Source organism: Phascolarctos cinereus, unplaced genomic scaffold (genome assembly GCF_003287225.1).
Source record: "Phascolarctos cinereus isolate Bilbo 61053 unplaced genomic scaffold, phaCin_HiC Scaffold_2;HRSCAF=192, whole genome shotgun sequence".
Classification (NCBI taxonomy): Eukaryota; Metazoa; Chordata; class Mammalia; order Diprotodontia; family Phascolarctidae; genus Phascolarctos; species Phascolarctos cinereus.
The window spans coordinates 137,390,489-137,418,139 of record NW_027555625.1 but is presented as its reverse complement, the minus strand read 5'-3'; the positions used below and the strand labels follow the sequence as shown (position 1 = coordinate 137,418,139).

The 27,651-nt window shown below is 39.1% G+C and overlaps 1 protein-coding gene and 1 non-coding gene across 9 annotated transcripts in view; both read right to left on the bottom strand.

Annotated features, from left to right (window-relative positions):
* The window catches only part of PSD3 (pleckstrin and Sec7 domain containing 3), a 607,844-nt gene that overhangs the window by 163,974 nt on the left and 416,219 nt on the right, over positions 1 to 27,651 (bottom strand). The window contains exon 1 of one of the 8 annotated variants that reach the window (XM_078149619.1): positions 124 to 458. The exons of the other annotated variants lie outside the window; for them this stretch is intronic. Within the exon in view, the coding sequence (XP_078005745.1) occupies positions 124 to 282 (159 nt within the window). The 5' untranslated portion in view covers positions 283 to 458. Of the gene's footprint in view, positions 1 to 123; positions 459 to 27,651 lie in introns of those variants that run through there. 8 annotated transcript variants of the gene reach the window in all.
* Positions 15,515 to 15,619, bottom strand: LOC144456027 (U6 spliceosomal RNA). Its single transcript, XR_013484936.1, has one exon. It is a non-coding gene; the product is annotated as a U6 spliceosomal RNA (small nuclear RNA).

The window sequence follows — 27,651 nt, the reverse complement described above, 5'->3', positions numbered from 1 at the left end:
TTACACACCCTGCTAATTCCACACGAACAATTAGCAAAAAGGTTTTCTTTCTTAAAAAAAAAAATCATTATTCCTCTGACTACAGAACTGACAAGAAGGTTTAGGATGCTATTTTTTTTTTACCTTCGTTTCCTTAGCAGAAAACTCAGAGGAGTTGGAAATTTTCATAGACTTGGACCGGTGGGACTGCCTCCGGATGGAGTCCTCTCTGGAGTATTTCACTGAACCCGTGGTTCTCACCCGCACCTTGCTGGCACTCTGAACACTGTTAACTCCAATCATCTCCAAGGTCAAGTGGGGAGGGGGCTCAGCAGACTGAAACGAAAAGGCACTTCCCAAACCTCTGCAGGGACAGAAAGCTGAAGGAAATCTGTAAGGAGTGTGCCTGTGTAGCCCCAGAATGTGGCAATCAGCGTTTGCTTAAGATGCACCAGGCTGCCTCCCCTAGCATCTTCAACTAGCCTGTTTGCAGTGAGTCTGATTGTTCCAGGCATGGCTCACGTCACTGGCTGCAAGGGGGGAAAAAAAAAGCAGTCCCACCCCTGCTACTCTTCCTTCTTTTCCACACACAAACACACGCAGAACATCAGTTCCCACACTGGAATGAATGGCATTCGGCCAGAGCAATTCATGCACATCCCTAAAAGCAACACTAATACTCTTGTGAGCTCGTTAATGTCAGCGAGCAAATAAAGATATCACAAATAAAAGAATTTTGAGTAATCTGTTAGGCATCATGTGGGACCATGTGGGGGCTGCAACTGAAATATCAAATGGGTGGGTGGGTGGAAACAACCCAGGGGCTTCAAATTGCTCAAACATGGGCTCTTAAGAAGAGACTGGCCACAGGGGTATCCCCTTAACCCTCTATTTATCATTCCTTTTCCTGATGCCTACCACATTCTGCTCAGCAGCTGTCCAATTTGTCTTAGTGTTCTGGTGAATAAATGGGGTTGAGATTTAAACAAGCTTCCTGTGACTTCAGTGGACTAGACATTTAAATATATCACTAGATATTTAAGTAGGAACAGTGCTGGCTTGCATAGTAAATGTACAATAAAGATGCTACACTAGCCATCTTCACCAGAACAAAATGAAATACAAGAATATTGGCAGGTTGGGGTAGGTGAACTTTACATATGTTTGTTTGAGGATCGACTGAGGAGGATTACAAGATTTCGAGCTGGAAGGAAAATTTAGAGATTATAGATAAGGCAGCCACAAGTCAAGGTCAGACAGACAGTAAAGAGGAAGAATGAGATCAGAACTCAGGTCCTCTAAGACCTTTCTTTCCACTTCCTTCCATATGAAGGAAACTCAGGAATCTATTAATACAAAGTCTGTGTGTTCAAAAAGAGCTAAAGTAATGCAAACATGCAAATAAATGCAGAACTTTTCTGTGTTCTAACTTCCAGCCTGTGATGCCTATAAGACAGGAGAGTGTTGGTGAGGACACATGCCTTTATAAAGAGTGCAATGATACCTCATTTATTCAGAAATGAATTTTCTATTAACAGAAGTGGTTGTTATTTTTGCTTGTTTTGGTAAATATTTTTGAGTGAATATCACTTTTAAATTAATACATTCCTTCATTTGTTCAAGAAACATTTTTAGGTGCCTATTATGTGCAAAGTACTGTAAATATATTGCGCACATTCCTCTCCTGACAAGCAGACTTTATCAAAACTAATTTAACCTTTTCTGAATTATCAGGTTCACTCCATTCAACAATTCTGCTCACATAATTATAAACATCAGTTATACTTGTTGAGTGAAACATGTCAGTTCCTGAAGATTCTGAATACATGAGGTATGACTGTACTATGCATTATCTTCATAGATCCTAAACAATGTTACCAAGATTTAAAGTAATCAATTGATCAAGGCTGGAAATTATAACTTAGAAAGGATGTGCATTCATTGGCATGCCTAATAAACGCTACTTATGCTCTCTTAAAAGGCTTGAAAATTTATGTGCTGTTTAGATAAAAGCAGCAAACCCTCTGGAGCCTAAGAGATATAGGGTTGTCTGATGCCATCCTAACGGCTATCTTTGCATTTACATTCGGGGATCTGTTTTACATGCTTCTGTTCTCAATGGATAGACAGATAGACAGACAGAAAGACAGATAGATAGAGCATGCTTCTGTTCTCTCCTCCTTCAGTACCACTTTTTACTTCTTGTTGTTACCAATATATCTATTTCTGGTAGTCTCTTCTTATGTCTTACTGATTTTAATCTACTTTGCTCTAAGTAGCCAAATGAATGAATGAATGAATGACTTAAGTACAAAGCACTGTGCTAAGAACTGGAGATAAACACAGAAAAGTAAGACAATCCCTTCTCTCTTTTTTCTTTGGCTAGGCAATGGGGTTAAGTGACTTGCCCAGGGTCACACAGCTAGTAAATGTTATGTGTTTGAGTCCAGATTTGAACTCAGGTCCTCCTGAATCCAGCACCGGTGCTCTATCCACTGCGCCACCTAGCTGCCCCAACAATCCTTTCTCTCAAGGAGCTCATAATCTAATAAGGGAGCCAAAACATATAGGTTGCAGCTGCAAGTAAGATGGAAAAGTCCCATGATCTTCAGGTGCAGTGGCAAAGCAGATATTAATGCCTCTTCTTTAATGCTATTTCTACTGATAAAATGATTTTGGTTTCCAATGCCCAACCATTTGTCAGTGCAAAGGACTTTGGTGGCAAGGACTTTCTTTCTGAAGTCTTCAAAAGACGTGGCAGCAGCATCTGTAGGAGCAGTTTGCCAGGCTGCATCTCCACAGGGATGGCTTCCCAGGATAATGGCTATAGACAGTGGGCTGGAAGTATTGCTATTCAAAAGGCTATCGGGTTCACGGCCCTTGGATGTCTCCATTAGGTTATGTACGGAGATGGTAGACAAGACAGTGGTGGTGGCAATGGTGATGGTGGTGGTGATGGATTTGATTTGCTTGGCACACACTGCTCCCGTCTCTTCCTTAGGGTGCTTTGCTGCTTTAATTAGCTTGGCTTGCTGCCCCGTTTTGAGCAGTTGGTTGGCATTTGGCAGGGATGACTGTCCCCTTCTCCAAAGGAGTTATTTCTCCAGATGATGATTGTGAAGGCTGGGCTGGGAGCAGGACCAGTAAAGGTGCTGCTACACCCTAGACTCCTGGGCCTATCTGATTGCTGGCAGCTGCTCAGCGGCTGCTGCTGCAGCTAACTAGATAACCAAGCTGGCTAAAATGTTATCTAAAGAAAAAAACATTCCCCCTCCCCACTCTGCCTTGAAGGCCCTGAAGGTGAGGACTGCAGGAGTTTTCTGGTGCATTTACAAGAATTTAGTGTAAGAACTCTGTATAATTCATTAATTCAACCATCTACTTTTGCTGAAAAAGATTCCTGGATGTTTTCTAGAGAGATGAGGTTGCTAAAGAAGTGATCTCTGTACAAATTAGACGATTTAGTGTTTTGTTTCCAATGTTACTTTACCCCAAATTTATTTTCAAGGCCTATTTATTACTTTCTAGACCAACAGCTCTTGCTTGACCTAGGGTCTATGATCTTGAATGGGAAAAAAAAATACATCTTTACTTAATTATAATTGATTTTCTTTTTAATCCTATGTAGTTTAAGCACTGCTCTGAGAAAAGGTCTCTAAGGTAACCAGACTACTAAAGGGTACCATGCAAAAATTATTAAGAAATCCCACTCTAGATCAACATTACCTGCTTTTGAGACATTTGTGAAATATTTCCTACATGTAGAATATATATGTGAAAACCTCAAATGACAAAACACCAGATCCTAGATAAAAATCCTCAGGCACTACTATCTGTAAAAGATACAAGTCCCTGGGTTCCTCCCAAAAAAGTGATTATAAATACAGAATGTCAGTTCGACAGAAATAAACCCTGTGGAAACTAGCCAGTTACCACAATGAGCTTTGGGTAAATGTCTCCTTTTTTTGGTCTGGACCTGTGATTTTCCTTTAGGGAACTCCCCAGAAGGAAACTCCCTGCCACACCTGCTGTGTGGCAACATATAGTCTGACAGAGTTTTCCAAGGCTTTGAGAGGTTAAGTGATATTCCCAGGGTGACATGGCCAGTACGTATCACAGCTCCAAAAACACTACTCTATCCACTAGAACATACTGCCTCTCAAACCACTCCTAATGACCTTAATTTGTTTCTTCAAAAGAATGATGAGACAGATAGACAGACAAGTCCCATAAAATAGCAAAGTAGCACTATAATGTATAAAGAATTTTTTTTAACATAGGGCTATAATTTCATGAGGGGAGGTGAAAAGATTTTTTTTGGTCAAATTAGAAGACTGGATTGGAAGATCTCTAAATTTCTTCCTGGTTCTAAATCCTATGATTTTCTGTTATAAGACAATGTTTAATCTGTGTCTAAGGGATACTTTTATGACATCATAACTGCATACTATGACTTTTCATGGTTCTGCTGTTCTCCACGAGTATACGGAGTCTTCTTGGAGGCAGACTGAATTCTACCACTTTCTACTTTTGTCCTATAGTCCTTTCTCAAATTAAATTTACTCTGGTTGGAATACAGAACATCCATGAGTGTATTCTCCAGAGGTTCCTTTACTCAGCTCAGGGTGTTATGGCCCTCAATCTCTACCCACCCTCCCCCTTCTTCTTGCCCATCTGAATTTTATCCATTCAACAAATTCAGCTCAATTCCTGAACTCTACTCATCATTGATCTTACTACATTACCAATCCCAGAATGTTTGAACATTCAATTATGTTTTTCTTCCATTATTCTGTTTCATGTGATTCTGCTGTCCCCAACAAACCTGTAATTTCTTTTTGTACAACAATAACTTGTTTCATTGCACTTCCCAGATACTGCATTTTTTTTTAACGGATTATTGTTGTTTGTCCTTCATTCTCAAAGAGGACCAATGACATCTTGACTTGCAAGTGAACTGGATTTAAGTGAGTCAGGGCTGTGCAAAGTCAGCAGCCTCACTCTCTCCTCCACAGTCCTTCGGAGTCCAGTGGCAAGATATAGGTCAGGACGCCTGTTTTTTTTGTTTTTTTAAACAAACTGAAGATTTGTAGCAAGCCTGCCGGTGTCATTTTCCCACGAAATGTGCTTACATCGTGTCTCTGTATCACATATTTTGGTAATTTTTGCAATAGTTCAAACTTTTTCATTATTATTATACCTGTTATGGTGATCTCTGATCTTTGATGTTACTACCATAATTGTTTTGGGTCAAGACAAACCCCACCAACACAAGACAGTGAATTTAATCGATAAATGTTGTACGTGTTCTGACTGCTCCACTGTTTCCTTACCTCTCTCCCTCTCCTCAGGCCTCCCTATTCTCTGAGACACAACAATACTGAAGAATATTACATAAACTCAGTTGATAAAGCAGTGGCAGAGTTTGAGAGGATTGCCTCCAGCTCTGAAAGCAGTTCTACTGTGGGTCAAAGGCTGACAAACAGTATCGCATGCTACAGAGAAATCATTCATGAAAGGAAGAGTCAACTGATGAGGCAAACTTCATTGCTGTCTTATTTTAAGAAACTGCCACAGCCACCCCAACCTTCAGCAACCACAGCCCTCGTCAGCAGCCATCAACAGCAAGGCAAGACCCTCCACCAGCAAAAAAAATTACAACTCACCGAAGGCTCAGATGGTGGTTAACATTTTTTAGCAATAAGGTATTTTTAATAAAGCATGTACATTGTTTAAAAAAAAACACAATGCTATTACACAATGATCCAAGACAATTCTGAAGGATCTATGACAAAAAGTGCTCTCCACCTCCAGAAGGAACTGGTGGAGCCTGACTGCAGATCAAAGATAATTTTTCTTTATTTTTCTTGGGCTTTTTTTTCAGTCTGTTTTCTTTCACAGCATGACTTAGATGGAAATGTATTTTGCATGACTACACATGTGTAACCTATGTCAAACTGTTTGCCTTCTCAATGAGGACGGGAGGGGAGGGAGGGAGAGCATTTGGAACTTAAAATTTGAAAAAAGAATGTTAAATTGTTTTTACATGTAATTGGGTGGGGAGTCTTTAAAAACAATGCTACTGAACACTTAATAGACTACTGTGTAGTAGAAATATAACTTATATGCACTGGGAAACCAAAAATTTCATGACCTGCTTCATTGTGATACTCACTTTATTGCAGTGATCTGGAACCAAACCCATAATATCTCTGAAGCATACCTGTACCTCCACCTACTTCCACTAGCAGAGTATCAGGTACTTCAAAAACCACACAAGAAGATTTGATGGAATTACATATGAGACATACAGGTCTTCCTCTGCTCTGCCTATGGGAAGATTGCTTAACTTGGGGTCCAAGAAGTTGTTGGGTTTTTTAATATTTTATTAAGTTTTAAATAGAATTACTTTCCTTTGTAATCTATATTTCATTTTATGCATTTAAAAACATTATCCTAAGAAGGGGTCCATAGATCGCCAAAAGGAGGCCATAACATCAAAAAAATGTTAAGAACCCCTGGCCTAAGGCATGATCGACTTTGGGGCTCAGCAGCCTGTGGACAATGAACCCACTAATCTACACTCAAAGTAAAGGGAATGGTCAATGAGAAGGGAGAAACAGCTGTTTAGAAGCATATAACAGCACTCCACCAGAGCGTAGGCAGAAACCAAAGCCAACTGAAACTGCAGGAAGAATCTTAGGAGCTGGAGGGTAATTGGCCAGAATGCAGGGAGCCTGTGCTTCCTTCTCCAAAAAGGACAACACTGTTTTCTCGTTGAGGGTAACATTTATTATATAACCCCCAGACAGACTTCTGCAAGCACACAAAAGACAATCTGGAAAGCTATTGTTACCTTGTCAATCCCAAACTCCCAGCTGTCACAGCTCCTGGAGGCCCTAGAATGGGGCCGGAAACTGTCAGGCTACACTCACTGTGGTGGGTGCTCTAGGGATCTCAACAGTTTAAAAGACTCTTTAGAGGTCAGAGGCCTCTTTCCCCATTGGTAAAATAAGGGGGCTGGCCTAGTTCAACAGTTCTCCTAGTTTGAGGGGGTCCCTGAGATCCTTTCAGGGGGCGTGTAAGGTAAAAACTATTTTCATAATAATGCTAAAATATCATTTGCCTATTAAAATACTCCTCCCTTTTCCAACTCTATCTGTACGAGGTGGGATTTTCTTCTGTTCCAACCAAAACATATCACAACAGACTAAATGCAGAAGCAGATGATAATCCAGCTGTCTTCTACTAAGCCAAACATAAGAGATTTGCATAAATATACTTTTAAAAAATGAAATTCTCATTTTTTTTTTGCTTTGGAAAATATAGCTGCTGTTCATATTAACATACATTTTATTATATTTATTAACAGTTTGTTTTATTAACATTTATTATTATTGAATTAATAAATTTTAAAAATACATGATCAGTTTTCACTTCTAATATAGTAAATGTCAGTAGATATAACCTACAAAAGATCTCTGGGGTCCTCAATTTTTGAAAGTGTAAAGGGGCCTTGGGACTATTAAGGACTGTTAAAGGATCTTCTGAACTTGTCTTCTTGAGCTGTCACAGTTTCCAGAAACACTGGACCCAGAGCATGCAGGAGGCCCTGAATGTGTCCAGGACAAAGAACCCCCAGCTGACATAATGTTGTCTGCACCCCTGGCTGGACTCCTTGTGTGTGCTTGGGAGTCAAGACAGGCACCAGTCAGTCTACACTAGGCTGAGAAACTTAATGTGCAGCTGGGACCGGGTAGATGTTCAGACCCTTCTAGCTTCATAGTCTAGCACAGGGGTGGCGAACCTGTAGCCTCAAGGCTACATGTGGCCCTCTAGGTCCTCAAGTGTGGCCCTTTGACTTCACTGTGAAGTTTGGATTCTGTCCAAAGGCCACACTTGAGGACCTAGAGGGCCTCGAGGCCACAGGTTCTCCACCTGTGTTAGCAGTTCCCAAAAGAAAAGAAGGTGCTTTTGCCATCACCTTGCTCCTCCCCTTCAGGAGGGGTTTTCTCCTTTTCCCGCTTTTACTATACCTTTCCCCCTCCCATGTCATACCCTGTGGGTGGAGATTTCTGATACCTCCTCCTTCCTTTGTCCTGCTGTCACAAATGAACTCCAATATGGACTGTGAACTCTTTGGGTTCCATATGCATGCTACTTTCTCTTGTAATAAACCTGGTTTTCACAAAAGTTTCTAAGGTCGTGACTGCCTGTTGACAAGCCCAAAAGGTCTCAGAACAGTTGTGCAAGATGATTTCTTACGATGAACCCAGCCATAAGTTAGAAAATAAGTCCTGTCCAAGAGTCCTGCCTGAGGCAAGCAGAAGTTTAATGACTTACCCAGAATCATCTAGCAAGCAAAAAGTAGTAGAGGCAGATTTAAACCCAGGTCTTATGGATCCCATGCTCAGCACGATATCCACTACATCATGCTGCCACTTGAGACACTTCCCACACTAAAACTGCAAGATTCCATGACTGATATTTATGCTTTCCAAAGGAGGACACTGCCACCATCATACCTGGACTAAATGGTTTCATTTCTGCACAAGACAGTTTGACTTTGGATCACAAGGTGAAAGGCTGAGCTTTCCACCAACACCTGTCCATCAGAATACCTAAATATAGCTCGATACAGCTGCTCTGGAATGGGGTTACTCAAGGCAATATCAAACCACTAGAAGGAAAAGGAGGGTGGGGAGAGAGCCAGCCAATCAGGAAAGAAGGGGCTTCAGAAAGACAATCTCAAAAAGTATTTGAAAGGCTGGAAAGGAGATTTCTATTTGGTCTGTTTGGTCCCCAAGGGCAGAAATTGGGGCAACTGGGTAGAATTTGAAGGAAGGCAGATTTAGGCCTAAGGTATGAAAAAACTTCCTAATTAACAGGGCTATAGAAAAAGGTCTGCCCCCAGGGAATCTGAGAGTTCCCCATAACTAGAGAGGGGCTTGAACCTGGCTAACCATAAGTCAGGGGTACCAGCATGAGGGAGGGTTCTTGTTAGTCATGAGTTGGATTGGATCTTTTATCATATAGATCGATGACTGTTCCTGAGGTCCCCATGCAAAGTTTTCCCCTGTAGCCATCCCCATAAGAAGTACTTTTTGCTACAATACACTTCTTGATGAATGACAAAAAAAAAATGATTTGGCCAATGGAAGAAAGGAAAGAGGTGAATAAAAACTTTAAATCAAACAGGTATTTCCTCTACTCATCATTTTCTACAGCGTATCACTGTGGCATGGAGATCTGGGTTCTGAAAAGCTATGTCAGCACAGCACAGGCTCTGCTAGGTCTTCAACCAAGAAGGGAAAGTTTTGACCTTGAGTCAGATTCTAGATAGTTTATCAACAACAATGAGTAATAGGTAATATTTATATGGTGCTTTAATGTTTGCAAAGTGCTTTAAATGTCTTATGTCATTTGATCTTCAGAACAGTCCTGAAAAGTAAGTGCTATTATTCCCATTTTATAGATGAGTAAACTGAGGTCAAAAAGGGTTGACAGTTGCCATGGGATACATAGCTAGTAGGGAGTTTGAGGCAGGATTCAAATTCAGGTTTCCTGACTCAAAGGTTAGCACTCCCATCAACTACAAAACCAAGCTACCCCAGAGGACCAGGAGGGTATGGATGTAAAACCATCTCTGGAATCAGAACACTTTGGTTCAAAATCCTGGTTCTAGTACTTCTATCTGGGTGACTCTGGGCAAGTGATTCAGCCTCCCTGTGCCTCAGTTTCCCATCTGTAAAATGAAATGGTGGGAAAGGATGGCCTCAGAGGTATCCTAACAGTACTTTGATCTATGGTCTTGTGATCCTAGCTAAGTTGGGTAAGGCATCTTCAAAAGAAAGTCAGACACCACGTGATGAGTAAATTGATTAAAGCAATTCATGAAGGTAATGAAAGCACAGAAAAGTTGTATCAGTGGAGGAAGTATGAACACCAATGAAATCACTGATCCCTTCAACACTCTGAAGGAAGAGGGACAAAAGAATCCAACTTTGACTAGCTTTAGGGATAGTTCGTGCTATATTTATTTATACCTGGAGTCCATCTTTAATGAAGAAGCCCAGCCCTTTAGGAACCAATATTTAGGTCTTATACAGCATGTGAGAACAGGTTACCTCATTCTAACAGGCCTAAAGGATGCCTATGGCATCACATGCCTTCAGTTCCATCTGTTCCTCATACACACAAAGCAACAGAAGGGGGGAAGAATCTTTAAATAGATTTTTCTTACATTTAAAATTAAATAACGTTCTTGAAAAAGAAATCTGTGAGCTTGAAATTCATTTTAGAAGAATTTCTAAAACCTGAAAAGAGCATCTTTTTCCCTTCCCCCATACCCACTTGAACCTTTGGTCATTTAAGGAATTGTATGTAGACAAGGTCTATGTGTTGGATTTACTGTTCGGAAGCTTGAGAAAATAGGAAAGAGGAACTGACTGTATCCATGTGTTTGCTGTACACATTTCTGCACAACTTAGATCTCCAGATCCCATCACATATCTTACTCAGGCTTGAGAATGGGAAAGAAGCACAAATTCTGGTCAAGCAGCAAGCTAATTACCAGTCACAAATAGCTGAATTGGCTGGAACTTTTAAAAGTCAGAAGATAAATTGCTCTGTAGAAAACAGGAAAACCTATGGATATGACTAAGATAACCTTTCAATTCTACTGAGACATTCTCTCAATTCTCTACTTTTGCCATGGATCCATGTAAATGCACCCCCCCCCCTTATTACCACTCCTACTCTAAAACCATGACAAATTACATACAGGCAAAGAAAGATGCTTCTAAAAGGTCTGATCTACTTCACCAACCCCTTAGTATAGTCCTAACAAGGTATCTGAAATTCTCATTATTGATGAAGATAACTCCATAAGCTAATGTCTCTGGTTTAAGAGCACTACCCTTTCTTAAAATGCAAATATGGTATCTGGTAGGGGGTAGAATGGGTGGAGAGCGAACTACAAAAAGTCATTTTAACCATAAATACCTTATTATTAATTACGATTGTTTCAGTCAGATTAGGACAAAACACAGGACGTTTTTTGATGGAAGGACAGAAAGAAAGTGGGCAGGGAAACTGGGGAGCCTAAAGACCCTGAATGAGAGAAACAATAAATACACTGCCTCCCAGAGCAGCCCCTTCCACTATAGGACACCCTAGTTATTCAGAAGCATCTTCTGTTTTATAACAAGACAGCTCTGGATGCCTCATGGTAATGAGGGGAAAAGAGAGAAAAAAGAATGGCAAAGGGAAGAGAAAAATTAGGAAGGGGGCTAGAGGGAAGCTAAAAAAAAAATGTTTTATTTACTTCCCCAAATCTGTCCCTCTTCTCAATCTCACTAGAGTATGGGCTCAAGACAAGAAACTCCTTCCTTTGAGTGGAAAATCGCTCAAGTGTGGTCAGTGATTCTTGATAGGCAGAAGCTAACATTATGCAAGTATTTTAGAATCATTATAGCACCATATAAATCTCAGTGATCATGACGGTCATTGCTCCAATTGGAGTCATGACGGATGTTTATGCCCCAAAGCACCACTGTGTGCTGCCCCTAACCATGACCTTGGAGGAAGATTAGTCTCCACTCTTTTCCTAGCTCTACTCCCTGCAGCTCTTTCTTTGGGGGAGATTAAAAAAAAAACAAACAGACACACACAACTACAATCCACTCTTCAAGCTGTGGAAAAGAGAATTAGGTTCACTATTTTAAAACTCAGTGAAACATTATGAAATGTTCTATATTCCCTGACACTCTCTCTAATATAGCTACTCTCTTAGATCTCTCCTCAAGTGACTGAACAAAATGAAAGTATTACTCTATATCTGAAATCAGAATCCACATTTGTTAGGAGGGTAGAAAGAATGAGGGACTTGGAAGGTACTGAGGCAGAAAAGCACACAGACCACAATTTGCAACAGGTGAAGAAGATTCCTCTTGGGATGCTCTCATTGAGAGATAATGCTATGCCTTGCCAGATGACATGGGAACAGCGGGGGAACTTCTCAGCCCACGAACTGCCTGCCTGGGAACCTGGGAGCAGCCACCTCTACTGGCTTCCAATGGTAGGGGGCCAAGAGCCTCCCTCACCCCATCCCACCAATGTGCAACTGGAACAAGGACAAGTGACCCCCGCTTCTATGGAGCAGAACCATCCACTTTTCATTCCCCCAAACAATTCCCATTGCTCAACTGCTGGCTTCCTACCAGGTACAGGACACTCCCTGCCAAGTGAATTCCCAGATCCCTACCTCTTCTGTAGATATTCCAGAACCCAACTCCACCCAAACCCTGAACCCAGTACCCTCTTAGTAGAGAACTGACCATCTGCTTGGCCCTTCCTCCCCAAGAGCCTCTGGTCATTTCCACCTGTCTTGCCACCTCCTCTTCATTTAAGTGCTGCCTGGATTTTTCCATCAGCTATAAACTGAACATAAACATGAACCCTCCTTTATGTGTTATCTGCCCAATTAGAAAGTGAGCTCAATGCAAGGGGCAACCTGTCCTGATCTTCTATTTCTATCTCCAGAACTTAACACAGCATTTGGCACACAGTTAAATGCTTAAGCAATACTTTTCTCCTTTAGTCTACCACGGTACTTAGGAGAACCAAAAAATGGGAAGGAAGGCAATTAAGTAGCAAAGATGAGATCAAAATACCAGTTCCTCTGATTTTGAACAAGCTGTTTTCTTCATGATGCTTTAAAAGATAAATGCTTCCCTCCAGTATTTAGGGCCCTTCCTCATGTATTTGCCTCTGACAGTAAATATCTACAACTCATTTCATTCTTGTCACAACCTTCCATACCAGAAAAACACAAAATAGAGATTTAACTCTGCGCTGGAACAATGAAGAATCGACCAAGGCTAATATCCTGGTGCTCTCAGAAGAGGAGAAACAGCAGGCATAGATACAGAAATTAAGATAGGTAACCTTTTAGAAGCTGACCAAATGAACTAGCATCCCCTGAACTGACAGCACTCAATCCAGGGTTTTCCATTACTCAAAAACACCATATTCCACATCATCTATGTTGCACTAATGTGTGAATGCCATCTCCTTTAGCTCTCCAAGGCTCAAAGGACAGACTAGTCACTAAGAATCCTAGAAATAATGAAGAGCAAAATGAGCCAGAACCAAGAGGATACAGTATACAGTAATAGCAATATTGCTTTAAGAATAATTTTGAGCAAATAAGTCATTTTCACTATTATACTCAAATGAGTTACAAAAGACATATTAAGGAAGAAGCTAACTGCAACCAGAGAAAGAAGTACATATAGAACGGTTTTACATATATATACACATTTGTGTCTAATGGTAGACATCTCTAGGGCCGAGGGGGTAGGAGGGAAAAAAAAATTTACATGATAACTTTATTAAAGATGTAAAAGGAATAGCAGGTTGTATACAGTAGATTTGCACTTTCATGTGCAATCATCGTTTTTTATTATACTATGTTATAAAGATGCTTGTTTTATTAAAAAAAAATTTAAATTTAAATTAATTAAAAAAACTTTTAAAAGAATCCTAGAACCCTGCTTTGTACAGAACAAAGGAGCTCATTTCCGCAAAGAGCAAATCTGTAGGGTTCAGGTCATTCATTCTACAGGAAATTCATGCAACCATTTCATTCTAGAACGCTCAGGGTCAGCCTAGATCCACCACTACGTGTTTGACTATTCCCATCTTTCTACTCCTATTCCTTCCCCAATTGACGCGGTCTTCCTAGCACTCTCAGAATTACGCTCAGAATTAGGCATGTTCATAGCCTACCCTTTGGGAGATAAAACAGACTGGCAGAGTTATATTTATTGCAGAACTAGACCTGATATTCCAAAAGGTACAGGGAAAGACTTTTATCCCCATAAGGAAACACTTGGTACAAAAGGATATAATGAGCCCAAGTCCTGGGTTCAAATCCTGCCTCTGCTGCTATGTATTACTTAGATGAAGACAGGTAAGTCATTCTCCCTCTACAAGCTTCAGTTTTCCCCTTTGTGAGGGGAATGCACTAGATAATCTCTGAAGTATCTTCCAGCTTTGGGTCTTTGCTCCTTCTTGATCCTTCTTAGAAAGCCAATATGTAATTACTAATTACCCACAAAGAAGCAGCCAGGGGATAATGGGCAAGTCACACTAGAGTCAGGAGGACTGGTAAGTCACCTCTCACACCTCTTGACTATGTGACCTTGAACAAAACCACTTAGCTTCTCAGTCACCCAAGCCACTCTCTGAGATATCAATTATGTTGGAGAGCAGGTGCCAATTTTTGTTGGCATAAGGGATTTCTTCATGAGGAGTTCCCTGTATCAATGAAACTGGGTCCAGATAAAAAGAAAAACACCATGAAATAAGGAGGTCAAACAGATACATGATTCCCTTGTCTCTTCCCTACTTTGAATCATGTAAATTATAACTCTTAAAAATACTTAATGTTAAAAAAAATAAAAAAAAATACTTAATGTTCAAGCAACTTGAAAAAGGGTTAAGTTTTCTCTATGAGCCTTCTGGAAGAAAAGTAATACAGAGTTTCAATGAACTATTTTTTTCAACATTAAGGTGCTTATTTCTAAGGGCACCTCATTTAAAACAAAATTATCCAAATTCTGTTAGACAAAAGGATTTTCAGACAGAAATTATTATCGAAGGTACAGTGAATCCGTGTTTGTGGACATTACAGCATTAAGAAATATTAAAGCCTAGAACAGGGGTGGAAGAGAAGTGCATGTTTCCAATTCTCCAGTGCTAGGGAGGCGAAAGTAGTAGAACTAACTTCTGAGTTTGAAAAGTCTGAGCGCAATAGGCTGAGCTTATTAGGTGTCCATACTAAGTAATCCAGCATCAACCTGGTGAGTTTCATGGTGAGTCCACATTGCTTAGCTGTTGTTCACTTGTTTCAGTCATGTTTGACTCTTCATGCCCTCATTCATTTTCAGATTAGGAAACTGAGGCAAACAGATTAGGGGACTTGTCCAGGGTCACACAGCTAGGAAGTGTGGTCACATTTGAACTTAGGTCTTCCCGACTCCAGGCCCAAAGCTCTATCCCCTGTACCACCTAGCTGCCCTTCCATGTTGCCTAAGGAGGGGCAAATCAGCTCAGGAAACAAGGCAGTTCAAAATCCTGAGCCAAACATTAGAGGCATTGGGCCCATGAACAGCCACTACCACTATCAGCCTGGGTAAGATAAGGAGCCCTCCTCTTTAAAAGGAAAAAAATAAAACCCTTAGCTAAATTCCCAAATTAAGAGATTTTTAAAAATCAGTTTTTACGAGTATTTTCTACTGTTTGCATCATCCTAATTCTCCTCCCCTCAGCCTCACAGACGGCCATCCCATACAACAAATAGTATTTTTTTAGGGAGGAAAAGAATCAGCACAACTGACCAATATATTGAAAAAAGTCTGAAAACATGTGCAATGTGTAACCACTTCCACAAAAGGATCGATTGGAGGGTATCCTATCCTATCTCTTCATTCAAGGCCTGCTGGATCAGAATAATTTTGTGTCTTGCTGTTTCTATTTTAACTTGTTGTAGTTTCTGTGTGCCACCCTTATGCAGGGGCCATGCTCAGCTTCTCTTTAGTATTCCAATTTAATGTATATATTGCTGAAAGAACATACCAAATAAAAGATTTTGGGGGGAAAGAGTAAATTAATACAGAAGAACACATTTAAGCATCAAATGAGAAGGCGGAGGGACATAAACACGCCAGTGCCGATCCGTGCATTTTCAAAATCTACTCAAGATAAAACAACACCAAGAAGACTTACCATCTCTAAGCAGGTTAGCAAGGGACAAAAGACTGATCAAAAATTATCTTTTCTTTCCCTGCAAGCTAATATTACATAGCTCCTGAGATCACAACTTGGGTTGATGAGGGGAAGGCCAACAATCTAAATTAAATCTTAACGTCTCAAGAGGAGGCTACGTATACAACATTTACTGACACCTGACAACCCTGACTGTGTCTTGCAGACACAGCAAAGTCAAAAGACAAGGTATGAAAGCAACAGGATAACATCATCCTTCAGGCACACAAGGAGAGTTGGCTCACAATGAATGCTGCGCCCTCGCTTCTACTGAGGAGGCAATCCAGTCCAGCATCTGAAATTCATCCTCTGGTCCTTCATTTGCTTCTTGCTTCATCCTCTTCTTTAAGAGCAACTTCAGACAGTTTTGCAGACAGGACTGACATTTCTAGGACATTGTCAATCTGGAGGCCTACTCCTTGGGGAAGTGTTTGGGGGCCTTTGTGACAAAATTTAATCATTTGTCCTAGTAGACAAGGAAAGTTGCTATATAAATCCAAAGTAACATAATGAGAATTAATCATGTGGAGACATGGTTGTATAAATATGAGGCAAGTTGCAGGGCACTGGCCAATCAAGTTGGGTCAGTGTTCTTCTGGGGGCTTAATCACATTGGCAAGTCTTTCCAGAACGGTGACCTGAAGTGAAGGTGGAGAAGGCAAAGCAGCATGGGAGAAAGGGAAAGTAAAAAATAAAATAAAAAAAAATAGCATGTCCAACAAAGGGCACCCAGAAAACACAAATGGGAACTGGAAACAAGGAATATACACAAAGAGGAAACAGGCAGTAGCTGTAGCTAGAATCAAGGGCTGAGTCTCATAGAAGGATCCAGAGAACAAAAACTCATCAAAACATGCATGAATTCAAGATTCGAGTTCTGATGGTGTTGGTAGCAGCTCTACTCACATGCTTGGGGTTTCCTCATCTGCAATCTTCCTCATGAATAAGGTTAAGCCCTAACCCATTTTGTTCAGTTCAGTCATTTTTTCAGTTCTATTCTACTCCTCATGGGGGTTTTCCTGGCAAAGATATTAGAGTGGTTTGCCATTTCCTTCTCACATTCATTTTACAGATGAAGAAACTGAGGCAAAAAGGGTTAAGTGACTTGCCCAGGATCACATGGTTAGTAAGTGTCTAAGGCCAGATTTGAACAGGAAAATGAGTCTTCCTAACTCTAGGCCTAGCACTCTATTACTCTATCCACTATGCCACCTAACTGCTCCCTGGCACCTCCCAAAGCCTTATACCACAAGTGATTGGACATTGGTTGAGGAGAAAAGGGCAGACATTCAAAAATTTCAATGAAGTCTCAAAAACAACCAGATGGTATTATTAAAGTGTGAAGGGATTTCAAAATGAATAACCCAAGCAGCCGGCCAACACTTATTGAAAAGATCTGTAAGATCAATGCCTGCTGAGGTACAGGCAATCTTAGATTTGCCATAACACACCAACTGGGAAACACCTACATAACCTATTTTAATTTATAAAATTAGATTTGTTCCTGATAAGCTGGGTAGAAATAAAAATATTTGTATGCACTAAGATTAACAAGTTTATTTACTTAAGATTAAACTTGTAGGATTTCTTTAAAGCAGGAGTTTCTTAAGTCTGTGGTCTGTAACATTTTTTTCTTAACATTTTGATAACTGTTTCAATTTCAATATTACTGTAGGTTTTGTTTGTAATTCCATGTTTCTTTATTTTATGTATTTAAAAACATTATTCTGAGAAAAGGGCTTTTAGGGTTCACCACACAAGCAGAGATGTCCACAATACCAAACAAGTTAAGAACTCTTGCTTTAGGGGCAGCTAGGTGGCGCAGTGGATAGAGCACCGGCCCTGGATTCAAGAGGACGTGAGTTCAAATCCGGCCTCTGACACATAACACTTAATAGCTGTGTGACCCTGGGCAAGTCACTTAACCCCCACTGCCCAACCAAAAAATTAAAAAATAAACAACAAAAAAAAAACCTCTTGCTTTAAACTGAGGAATCCTACTGTGATATGAATCCTAATTTACCTGTCTGACAAATTGAGATTCTCACAATATTAAAAACTCCGTAGAGGTCATAGGATCAGAGATGTAGAGATTTTTGAATCTGACTGCTTCATGTTATGGATTCATTAAAAATGACTTGCCCAAGGTCAGACAGCTAGTAAGTGAGAGGGTCAGAATCTGAACCAGTTCCTCTGACATCAAATATAGTGACTTTCCATAGTACTGTGCTGTCTCAGACAAGTGGAATGTGCCAAAGAACCCAGAGATCAGTGAAAGATTTCTTTATGGCAGAAACTGACATCACAAAGACCATGCTTTTTGCCAAGCAGACCCTAACTCAATGACAATGTTTTATCATTATTTTGCACCCAATTGTAGCACAGTAATCTGGGGTCATTTACTGCAGGCACAAACTATATTATAGCACAGTAGCATGATTTATATTCATAATCATGAGCCTACCTCTACTAAATCCCTACAGTGATGCTTCATTATGGCACGGAGGTCACCCTAGGTTCTCAAAAACTATACTCCATTGGACAAGAGGCTCTGACAGGTTGTGTCCAGATCAAAAGACTCCCAAAGTATAAGCCTGGCAATAAGACTAAGAATATAGGGGCTTACCACCAGGAACTGGGCCACCATGGGATTAACTTCTTTGGTCATAGCTCACAAAGACTGTCTACTGAGGGACGTAAGGGTTTAGCTGTGCCTTTGGGGAGAACACTCACAACAATCTCATGATAGTCTGTAAAGGATGAAAGGACTTAACTATGCATTAGTGGGAAGAGTGAGAATCACAAATCTCATAAAATGCCGAAGGACAAAGTGTAGCAATAACCCTGAGTACCGGGGAAAAGGCTGACACGTTGCAAATACTCCATTCAAAAGGACGGTGAAGTGCTTCATAAATTTTATTAAGTTTTTTTTTTTATAAAGTAGTTGATTTTTTTAAAGTAATGGTACTTAACAACCTTTATCTCCTTCCCAATGACTCATGATAAATAGGAGATTATTGTACTTAAAGTGAGGCATTCCACAACAGAAGAAAAGGCTATATTTTTCACCCTAGATATCATGGTGAACCATATAGTTTGAGAAGAGCAATTTATATACAAAGTTCAAATAACTAGACCTCTGTTTCTCTTCCTTGTTTCATGGCTAAGTTTCTTCTTGAAACATTACCAGAAAGGAGAGACACTGAACCTCAAATAAAAATCTATTAAATTCCTTCACTGATTAATGGTTTCACAGGGGTTGTTTAAAACAAAAAGTGAAGTTGGAGAATTGTATGCACGCACACACACACACACACACACATATATCTATACATGCCTAAATGTACAAATGTGTGTGTGTGTGTCTGTCTGTCTTTTCCCCACAACTAAACATCCACATCTGGCTTACCATCACCATGGAAAGTGGAGTGGGCGGTGCTACTTGAGGAAATTAAAAAAAAAAAAGGCATCGAGTCTCTCTCTCAAAGTACAAACCAAGCCTCCTGGATGATCTATTCAACAAGAAGGAATAACTTGGAACAAAGCTTATTGAAGTTGTCTTCTTCCTTTAACCACAGAAATGTGAGGTCACTTATGCGATGATAAAGACATCATTTCTCTGCTATCAGAAGTGGGTTTGGGAACACTCTGTTTTCCACAGAAGCAAGTTGACTGAGGTTGTTTTTTAAAAGGGACAAGGCTCCAGAAAAGGAACAAGGTATCCCTTTTTCCTCATTTCTTAAACTCTTCACAATGTTGTTGGTTCTAGTTCCAGCTCTGACTGTGACCTTGAGGTCAAATTTCTCTATCTCGAAAAAACAAGAGGATTGTACTAAATTTCTGAGATCCATCCCACCACATTGTGACAGTCTATAATTCTCTGGGGAAGAGGAGGTTTACAATCCCTTAGCGGTAAATCAAAGCATGAAAAAAACAACATTTGACTCTTAGAGTTATTTCATTTTGCTAAGGAAAGATATTACCAAGTTTTGTTCTTGCAAAAAAATATTTCAGCTAATAATAACCTTTAGGACTGCCTGTCCCTATGGCTATTGTGGGGTGGGAGTGGGGATTGTCTTTTTCGCAAACACATTGATTTTCAAATGAAATAGAAACTTCTTAACATTATCATAATGCTTCAGGTTTGGCAGATTTCATATCAGTTGTTATATGAGAGCTCAAAATATCAATGCTTTGGGCTTGATAGCTCCCAACAAATATTTTTAATCTTCCTTTGAAAATAAAACAATACTGCAATGCTAAAATATTAATGCACAATAACAAGATTCAAATTTCCATGCATCTAAAAGTTACTGTAGTTCCAAATCTCCACAGAAGTCCCTTGGAAGGACCTTCAAGAACCTTAAGTCTAATCCTCTCATTTTACAGATAAAGAAACTGAGTCTCAGAGAGGTTAAAGAAGTTGTCCAAGGTCACTCTCATTGTTATGTTAAAGAATTACATTAACTCACTCTATTCTTTTGGGGTTTAAATCATTATACAACAATAGTCCTTTATTCATGCTTTTAAACTTTTAAATGTCTTCATTGGTCTTCCTTCTCCTCCAGTCCGTAAGCATGAGGTTATATTCTCCTCTTAGCTCCAACTGTATCCTTGATGCCATCCATGTCATCTGTGATCTTACTCCAACTACCCTCTCTTCTCTCTCTTGCCCCTTTGCCCTTCTCTTCTGCCCTATAAAAATGCTCAGATCTCCCCCATTCTTTAAAAGAAAAAGTAACCTTGCTACCCCTAAAACTGTGACTTTGCCTCTTTCTTCTCTTTTAATGCCAAAGTTCTAGGAAGAGTAATTTATACTTGCTATTTCTACTTCCTTATCACTTTTCCCTTCCAAAATCCTAGTGCAAACTGGCTTCTGCCACTTTATTAACAACCCAAGAGAAGTCAGTTTCAGTAATGTATCACCAAATCTAATCACCTTTTCTCTATCTTCACCATCAATGAAGTAATTAGTAAATAAGTATTTGTTAAGCACTTATTATGGATAAATCATGCACTGAGGATACAAAGAAAGGCAAAGACATAATCCTTACCCTGGAGGAGTTCCCATTCTAATAGGGGAAAGACAACTGGGCAGACAACAATGTATAGTCAGGGCATAAAAGGTGTAAATAGAAAGTAATTTCAGGGGAAAGCTCCTAGCTGGTGGGAGGGAAGGAAAGGGCATAAAAAACGCCTCTTTAAAAAGGTAGAATTTGAACTGAGTCAGGAAGGAAGTCAATAGGTGAAGTATTTCCTACTGTTAACCACACTTTTTCTAGAATTTCTATGACATTTTTTTCTCATAGTATTCCTACCTTATTGTCTATTTCTTTTATCTCCTTTTGTCTCCTTCTGTCTATCTTTTTCTTCAATCCACCTTTTCATTTCCTCTCCAAATGCGGCTATCCTAGTTCAGGCCCTTTTATCTGCACTATTGAAAATGCTTTCCTAGTTCTTAGATCAGCAATTCTCAAACTTTTTTCATTCTTAAGACCCCTTAACACTCTTAAAAATTATTAAGCACCCCAAAGAGCTTTAATGTTTATGTGGGTTCTAGCTATCAATATTTACCAAATTAGAAAATAAAACTAATAAAAATTTTAAACATGCATTTATTAATTCACTTAAAATAATAATAAACCTATTGCATGTTAACATAAATAACATATCCTTAAAAATCAGTGAGAAGTAGCATTATTTTATATATTGTCACAAATTTTTTAAATGTTTAGCCTCCTAGAAGACAGCTGGATTTTCATATCTGCTCCTGCTTTCAATCTTGTGATATGCTGCTTTGGTTGAAGTATGTGAAGAAAATTTAGACTCACACAGATTAGTTGGAAAATGGAAGAGTATTTTAATGGGTTAACATCACAATATTTTTACGAAAATAGTTGTGACTTCACAGATCCCCTGAAAAGGTACTGTGGATTCTCAGTGGTCTGAGGACCAAGACTGGGAGAAGTGCTGGCCTAGTTCAATCCCCTTTTACCAGTAGGGAAAGAGACCCCAGAGTTATTGTCATCCACCCTTTCTCTTGCCTTGTCTTTCAATTATACCCAGTGTAATCTTCCTAATGCAGTATGTTGAGAATATCATTTCCAACTACTCAAAAACCTTCAGAAATACCTCCATTGTTGCCCAAATATAGTATAAATTCACTATCCTGGCATTCATGGCACTCTAAAATTAGAGTCTAACTACCCTTCTAGCTTTATCTCATCTTACTCCTTTTTCTATGCTCTATGTTCTGGACAAATTGAATTAAGTGTCTAATTTCTCACTTTCCTCCTATTTTTTAAATTTAATGGGTAGGATGAAAGGCAATATATTCCAAAATTCTCATAGCAGCACTTTTGTGGTAACAAAAAACTGTAAACAACGTGGGGGATTTGTTGGGGAATGGCTAAACAAATTATATGAATGTTATTGGATAGGGCACTGACTGAATAAGCATAAAGTCTAAATGAAGTAGCGAGACATCCTAAGGGAAATATAAAAGGTGCCATTTCAGGAAAGAGGAGGAAAGGGAGAGATCTTAACCACCACCTCCTCATGAATGTTGGCAGAAATAGCCTCAAGATCCTGGGTCAAGAGCATTAGCAATGGCTGAGCCCACTAGACCACTGGCTCTTTCTCCAGACTGATTCTCAGCCATCATCAAGAGAAGCAACCACTATGGAGAAGGGGCCTGCCAACCCTGTAACCACCAGCATCAACTACTTACCAACTACCACCAACACGCAGGCCAGCCCAAGAGCCCTAGCAAGGAAATGGCAGAACCCCCTAGACCACCAGTGCTGCTTCCAGATTGGCCCCAGTAGCCATCATCCATGGAATCAACTTCTTCTGCCAAGTTAAGAAGTGTCTTCTCAAAAACCAAAGCTTCCAAATAAAGACTCCTGAAATAAAGTTCTCATCACCAAAGTCATTGGTGTGATCAAATACTTAATATCAGAAACCAACAGTTTTTAATGGAAATGATATTAGAGAAGATGTATTACCATTGGCTTTGCTGACGCACCCAAGAGCCATTGGGTGTATTAGAAATGTGAATTCCTTGAAAGCAGAGACCGTCTTCCTTTTCCATTTGTATCTCCAGCACTTAGCACAGTGTTTTGAACATAATAAGTGTTTAATAAATAAATTTTCATTTGTTCATTTATAGAAGATTATTCCACTGTAGCTGGCAGTGAAGTAAATATACTGGGCTTGGAGTCAAGAAGACCAGAGTTCACATCTGGCCTCAGACACATAAGGTGTGAGACTCTGGGTAAGACAGTTAATGTTTGCCTCAGTTTCTTCAACTGTAAAATGGAGGTAATAATACCACCAATCTCACAGGGATGTTCCAAGGATCAAGTGAGATAACATTTGTTAAAAATGCTTAGTTAGCACAGTAACTAGCATATGGTAGGCACTATATAAATGCTTATTCCCTCCCTCATTCCCCTCCTTACTGTAAATTTAAAAAAAAAAAGGATATGAGAAATTAAAGTAATCCAGTACACTCTCTTGCTTCTGTAGAAATCTGAGGCCAATTCATTATCTATCTATGCTACCACAGATATAAGTACTATGGGACAAGTTCTATAAGATAGCCATCCAAATGTATATTGAAAACAGGACAATAAATATTTTTCATCCACTTGTTCTTTCCTATGTGGATGGGCATGTCAAATTCCTCTAAGCAATTACAGATCTCTATCAGGAGACTCTGTTAATGTTCTGGGGCTTGATGCAATCAGCACAATGTCATCTGCAAACAAGACCTTAGCCTCCACAAATAATCCTTCTTTGAACTGGATTCTGCCCTGGAGTTTAGATGAAGAAGAAGTTTCTTTACTCTTTTTACTTTTGCCATAACTATGGACTCTCCTTAGGTACAACTGGTTTCTTTGTGTGTGCCCATGATACCAAGTTTTCTAGTCCTAGGTCACTGATGGGTTGGATCTAAAGAAAGAAGTTGGTTTAACCTCTTTTCACATGTACATTAATTTTTAATTTTTTTTATTAATATGTACTGTATTTACATTGTAAACATTTAGAGATTACTCCCCTTTCATCAGAGGTCTTTGGTAACAAAGTATAACTAATAATACAAGTACCTCACCAGAAAGCACATGCAACATTTCACCATCTGTAGCAGCACTCCACCTATTTTTTTTTAACAGAAATTTATTGAAATTGAAAAAATTTTCCAAAAAAAAAAGAAAAACAAATTTCTTATATTCTTTATAATAAGCAGGGTAAGACAAAACAAATTTCCTCAATGGTTGCACATTATATGTGCATGTAAGCATGCGTGTGTAATATTCTTTAATGATATTCATCATCTCTTTGTAAGGGATGGCAAGTTTCATCATTGGGTTCTCTGGAATCATGACTTGTCATTATGCTGATTATATTTCTTACAAAACGGTTTGCTTTTATAGTGTTGTTCTATAAATTATTCTTTATGTACTTCTATGTAAAAAGCCTCATTTATATTTCTAACACTGCTGGGTTATCTTGTAAAGCACAAACCTGTATTATTTTTGAACATTCATAAGATTAATTTAGATCTATACATCTTCTCATTTTAAAAAAGCATAACTAGCCACTTAGAGACAGAATTTTTTTTTCAATCTGTAAATTTAGCATTTCAGGCAACCAGATCACCCATGTTTATGATCATAGAGTGACTTGTCTGATTCTATTTGTCTGGCTCTAGAGCCAAAGCATGATCTTCAGATCTCAAATGCATGTCTCTGACTCACAATTCAGCCTGACTCCACTTAAAGTTTCTGATGGTCATAAAATGGCAAGTACCAATTCAATCACCTCTGCAGTTTCTCATTAAAAAAAAAAGTTCAGCTATATGACCAAAAATTTTAAAAAGGTATCATAAATTAAACTACTTTACATATGGCAAATCGGGGGAATGGTGTCATAAAGGAACCTCAAATCAGGTATCATAAATACAATGTGGTTTGGCGGCTCATGTTTTATACTATGGACTAGGTATTCAAGAGAGGCAAGGGAAACCAGTGTATCTTTAGAAATGGATAGCAGCATGGGAATAGTAAGGAGCAAAGAGAACTCTGGTTGGTCATTCCTTCCTTCCCCAGGAGTGAAGCAAAAGGGATTGTTTTTTACCTGAACATCCTAAAATGGGAATGTACCATTCCAGTATGAGTAGTTTTTCAGGTGAAAATTAAAATATGATAGTCTGTCTGGATAACATTTTCATCTACCTCTCAATTCTCACTTGCAATTTGGCTTCCAACCTCATCACTCCCAAAGTTACCAATGATCCAACTGAAAATTTCGAAGGATTTTTTCAAATCCTCATCCGTTTTGGTCTCCTTGCAGCATGGCATTTGCTCTACCTAGTCCTAGTGTCTCTCCCATGCTGAAATTACTTAGTATTTACTTGGTCTACATTTTGTATTCAGTCATATGTATAATGTTTCTGTTGACAGAATATAAGCAACTCCTTATATGAAAAGAAAAAAAAAGCAGGAATTTTCCCCCCCTTTTTGTCTTTTTTTACCTACTGCCTGGCTCATAGTGGGTACTTAATAAATTATTACTAACATTAAAGAGCTAAAAATCTCTTGCCAAGTAGAGGTTATTAGCCAAAATTTCTCCCTTCCCACGACTTAGCAAATATTCGAGAATAATAACACTCCCACAACTTGGTAAGGGCTTTATTTCAGTGGTTGAAACTGTATGTGTACTATTCCAGACAATTACAAATTATGTCATATAAATACAAACTATTTCTATAAATAAATCATGTAAAATTCCTAGATAAGTACAGACTCATAGCTGTAAAAGACAAAAAGGCCTACAATCCAATCCCCTCATTTTGCTGAGGAAATGAACTCAAGAGTAAACAAGTCAGCCAAGGTAACAAAGGTAGGAGGTCCTGGAGCCAGGTTCTAAATCCAATCCAGCACTCTTTCTTTCTCCCATAAAAAGACTCTTCTCATTTTGTACCGGGACACACAATTTTAACTCCCAACTATACTGGATGAAAACAACAACAGAAAATTTCCACAATGTCATCTACAGGGCAAGATTTGCAATGTTCCTTAATATTTCACCCCACTCAATACCACTTAAGCCAGGCCAGCCGATGTAAGAGCATATGACGAGGACAGAAATTTCCAATAAATGGTTTTGCCACTGTGCAATCTTGACAAGCCAGTGGGTCTTTCTGGGCTTCAGTTTACTCATCTATAAATGAATGCAGCGGATTAAATGATCCTTCCTTAAGATAGATCCCTTCCAGTTCAAGCATGATAACAATCTATGAAAAGGACCTCAAAATTGACTACATTCAGAAATCTCGATCAGAATATACATATATGTGTACATATAATGCTCTTCCAACATGTGCTGTTACCAAAACTCTCTGTTCATAGAACAAGAAGGCAACATGGTATGTGGAAAGGGTAGAATTTAGAGTCAGAGGACCAGGGTTTGAATCCCGACTTACTAACCTGTATGACCTTGGGCAAGGCCCTCAACCTCTCTGGTCCTCAGTTTCTTCATTTGTAAAATAAAGTCACTCGACTAAATAATGGCTTGAGTTGCTTCTCACTCTAAAAATCTAAAAGCCAATGTCATGTGGCAGAACCTTAAACATACAATGAAATTTTAAAATCATGTTTCCAATTTCCTCATTTGTATACCAGTAAACAGGCCTAAAGATATGATGTCAGTTTTCTAAGTACACACTTCTAAAGTATGGCTGACTATAACCACATTGTTCCTTAAAGGTGAGGAGAGAGGGAGAGGGAGAGGGAGTGAGAGATCAGAAATAAATGACACCTTTTACCTATACAATCTTATCTTTTTGCAGTTTGAAAAATTCCAAGTGTAACTGAAAATGTTCTCAATACAGTAAATCTTTCAAATACCATAATAATAATAAAAGCTTACATTTATGGAGTGTTTTATATTTCATTAAGTTCAGCCAAGTATCATAGCATAAGTGGTACAAGTATACTTAACTCTATTTAACAAATGGTAAAAGTGATGTTCTGAAAATGGAAGAAACTTGACTGCAGTTGCATGGCTACCAGAAAAGAAGGGATTCTACTTACAGGTCAATACTTATCCCACAATACAACAACGATATGACAACATAAGAAAAAACTACAGATCATAGATTTAGAGGCTGTAAAGTCCAACCCCCCTCATTTTATAAATTAGTAAACTAAGGCAGAGTAAGCTTAAGTAACTTAGAGTAACACAGTTACTAAGACTTTGAGGCAGGATTTAAAATCTAATAACCTATTTTCAGCTTCCAATAAAGTATCAGATAGACAAAAGCTTATCTTAGTGCCCACACTATGTATGCCCTGAGTCAGTATACCTTCATTAATGGTGAATGCGGATAATGACATCATCATCTTTGTGGCTATATTACCCAAGAGCTAGACATCATGTAATTTTTGCAACACACAATATTCATTATGACCGAAACCATGATGATACATTTCTCCTTGTCTATTTCAAAATAGATTTATTAATTTAATCACACATTTGGATAGAACCTAGAAGGTGTGTGAAGTCCAACAGTTTATGGTATTTGGCCCTCTGTGGAATGAATATGAATATTTGGAACACAGGCCCCAGGATGATTCATCAGAAAGCAAAAGAAGTTCAAGAACTAGTCTCATTGAAAAAAAAATACAACTATGCTTCTCAAATTACATCATACTTCCATTTTTAAAGGTGGAAACAGGGGCTGCCTTTCTGCTCAACCATTTACCAAAACCATTCTACCAATAGGCTACTGCCAACCTGACATGGAAAATACACTTAAGGGAACAAACTGAAGGA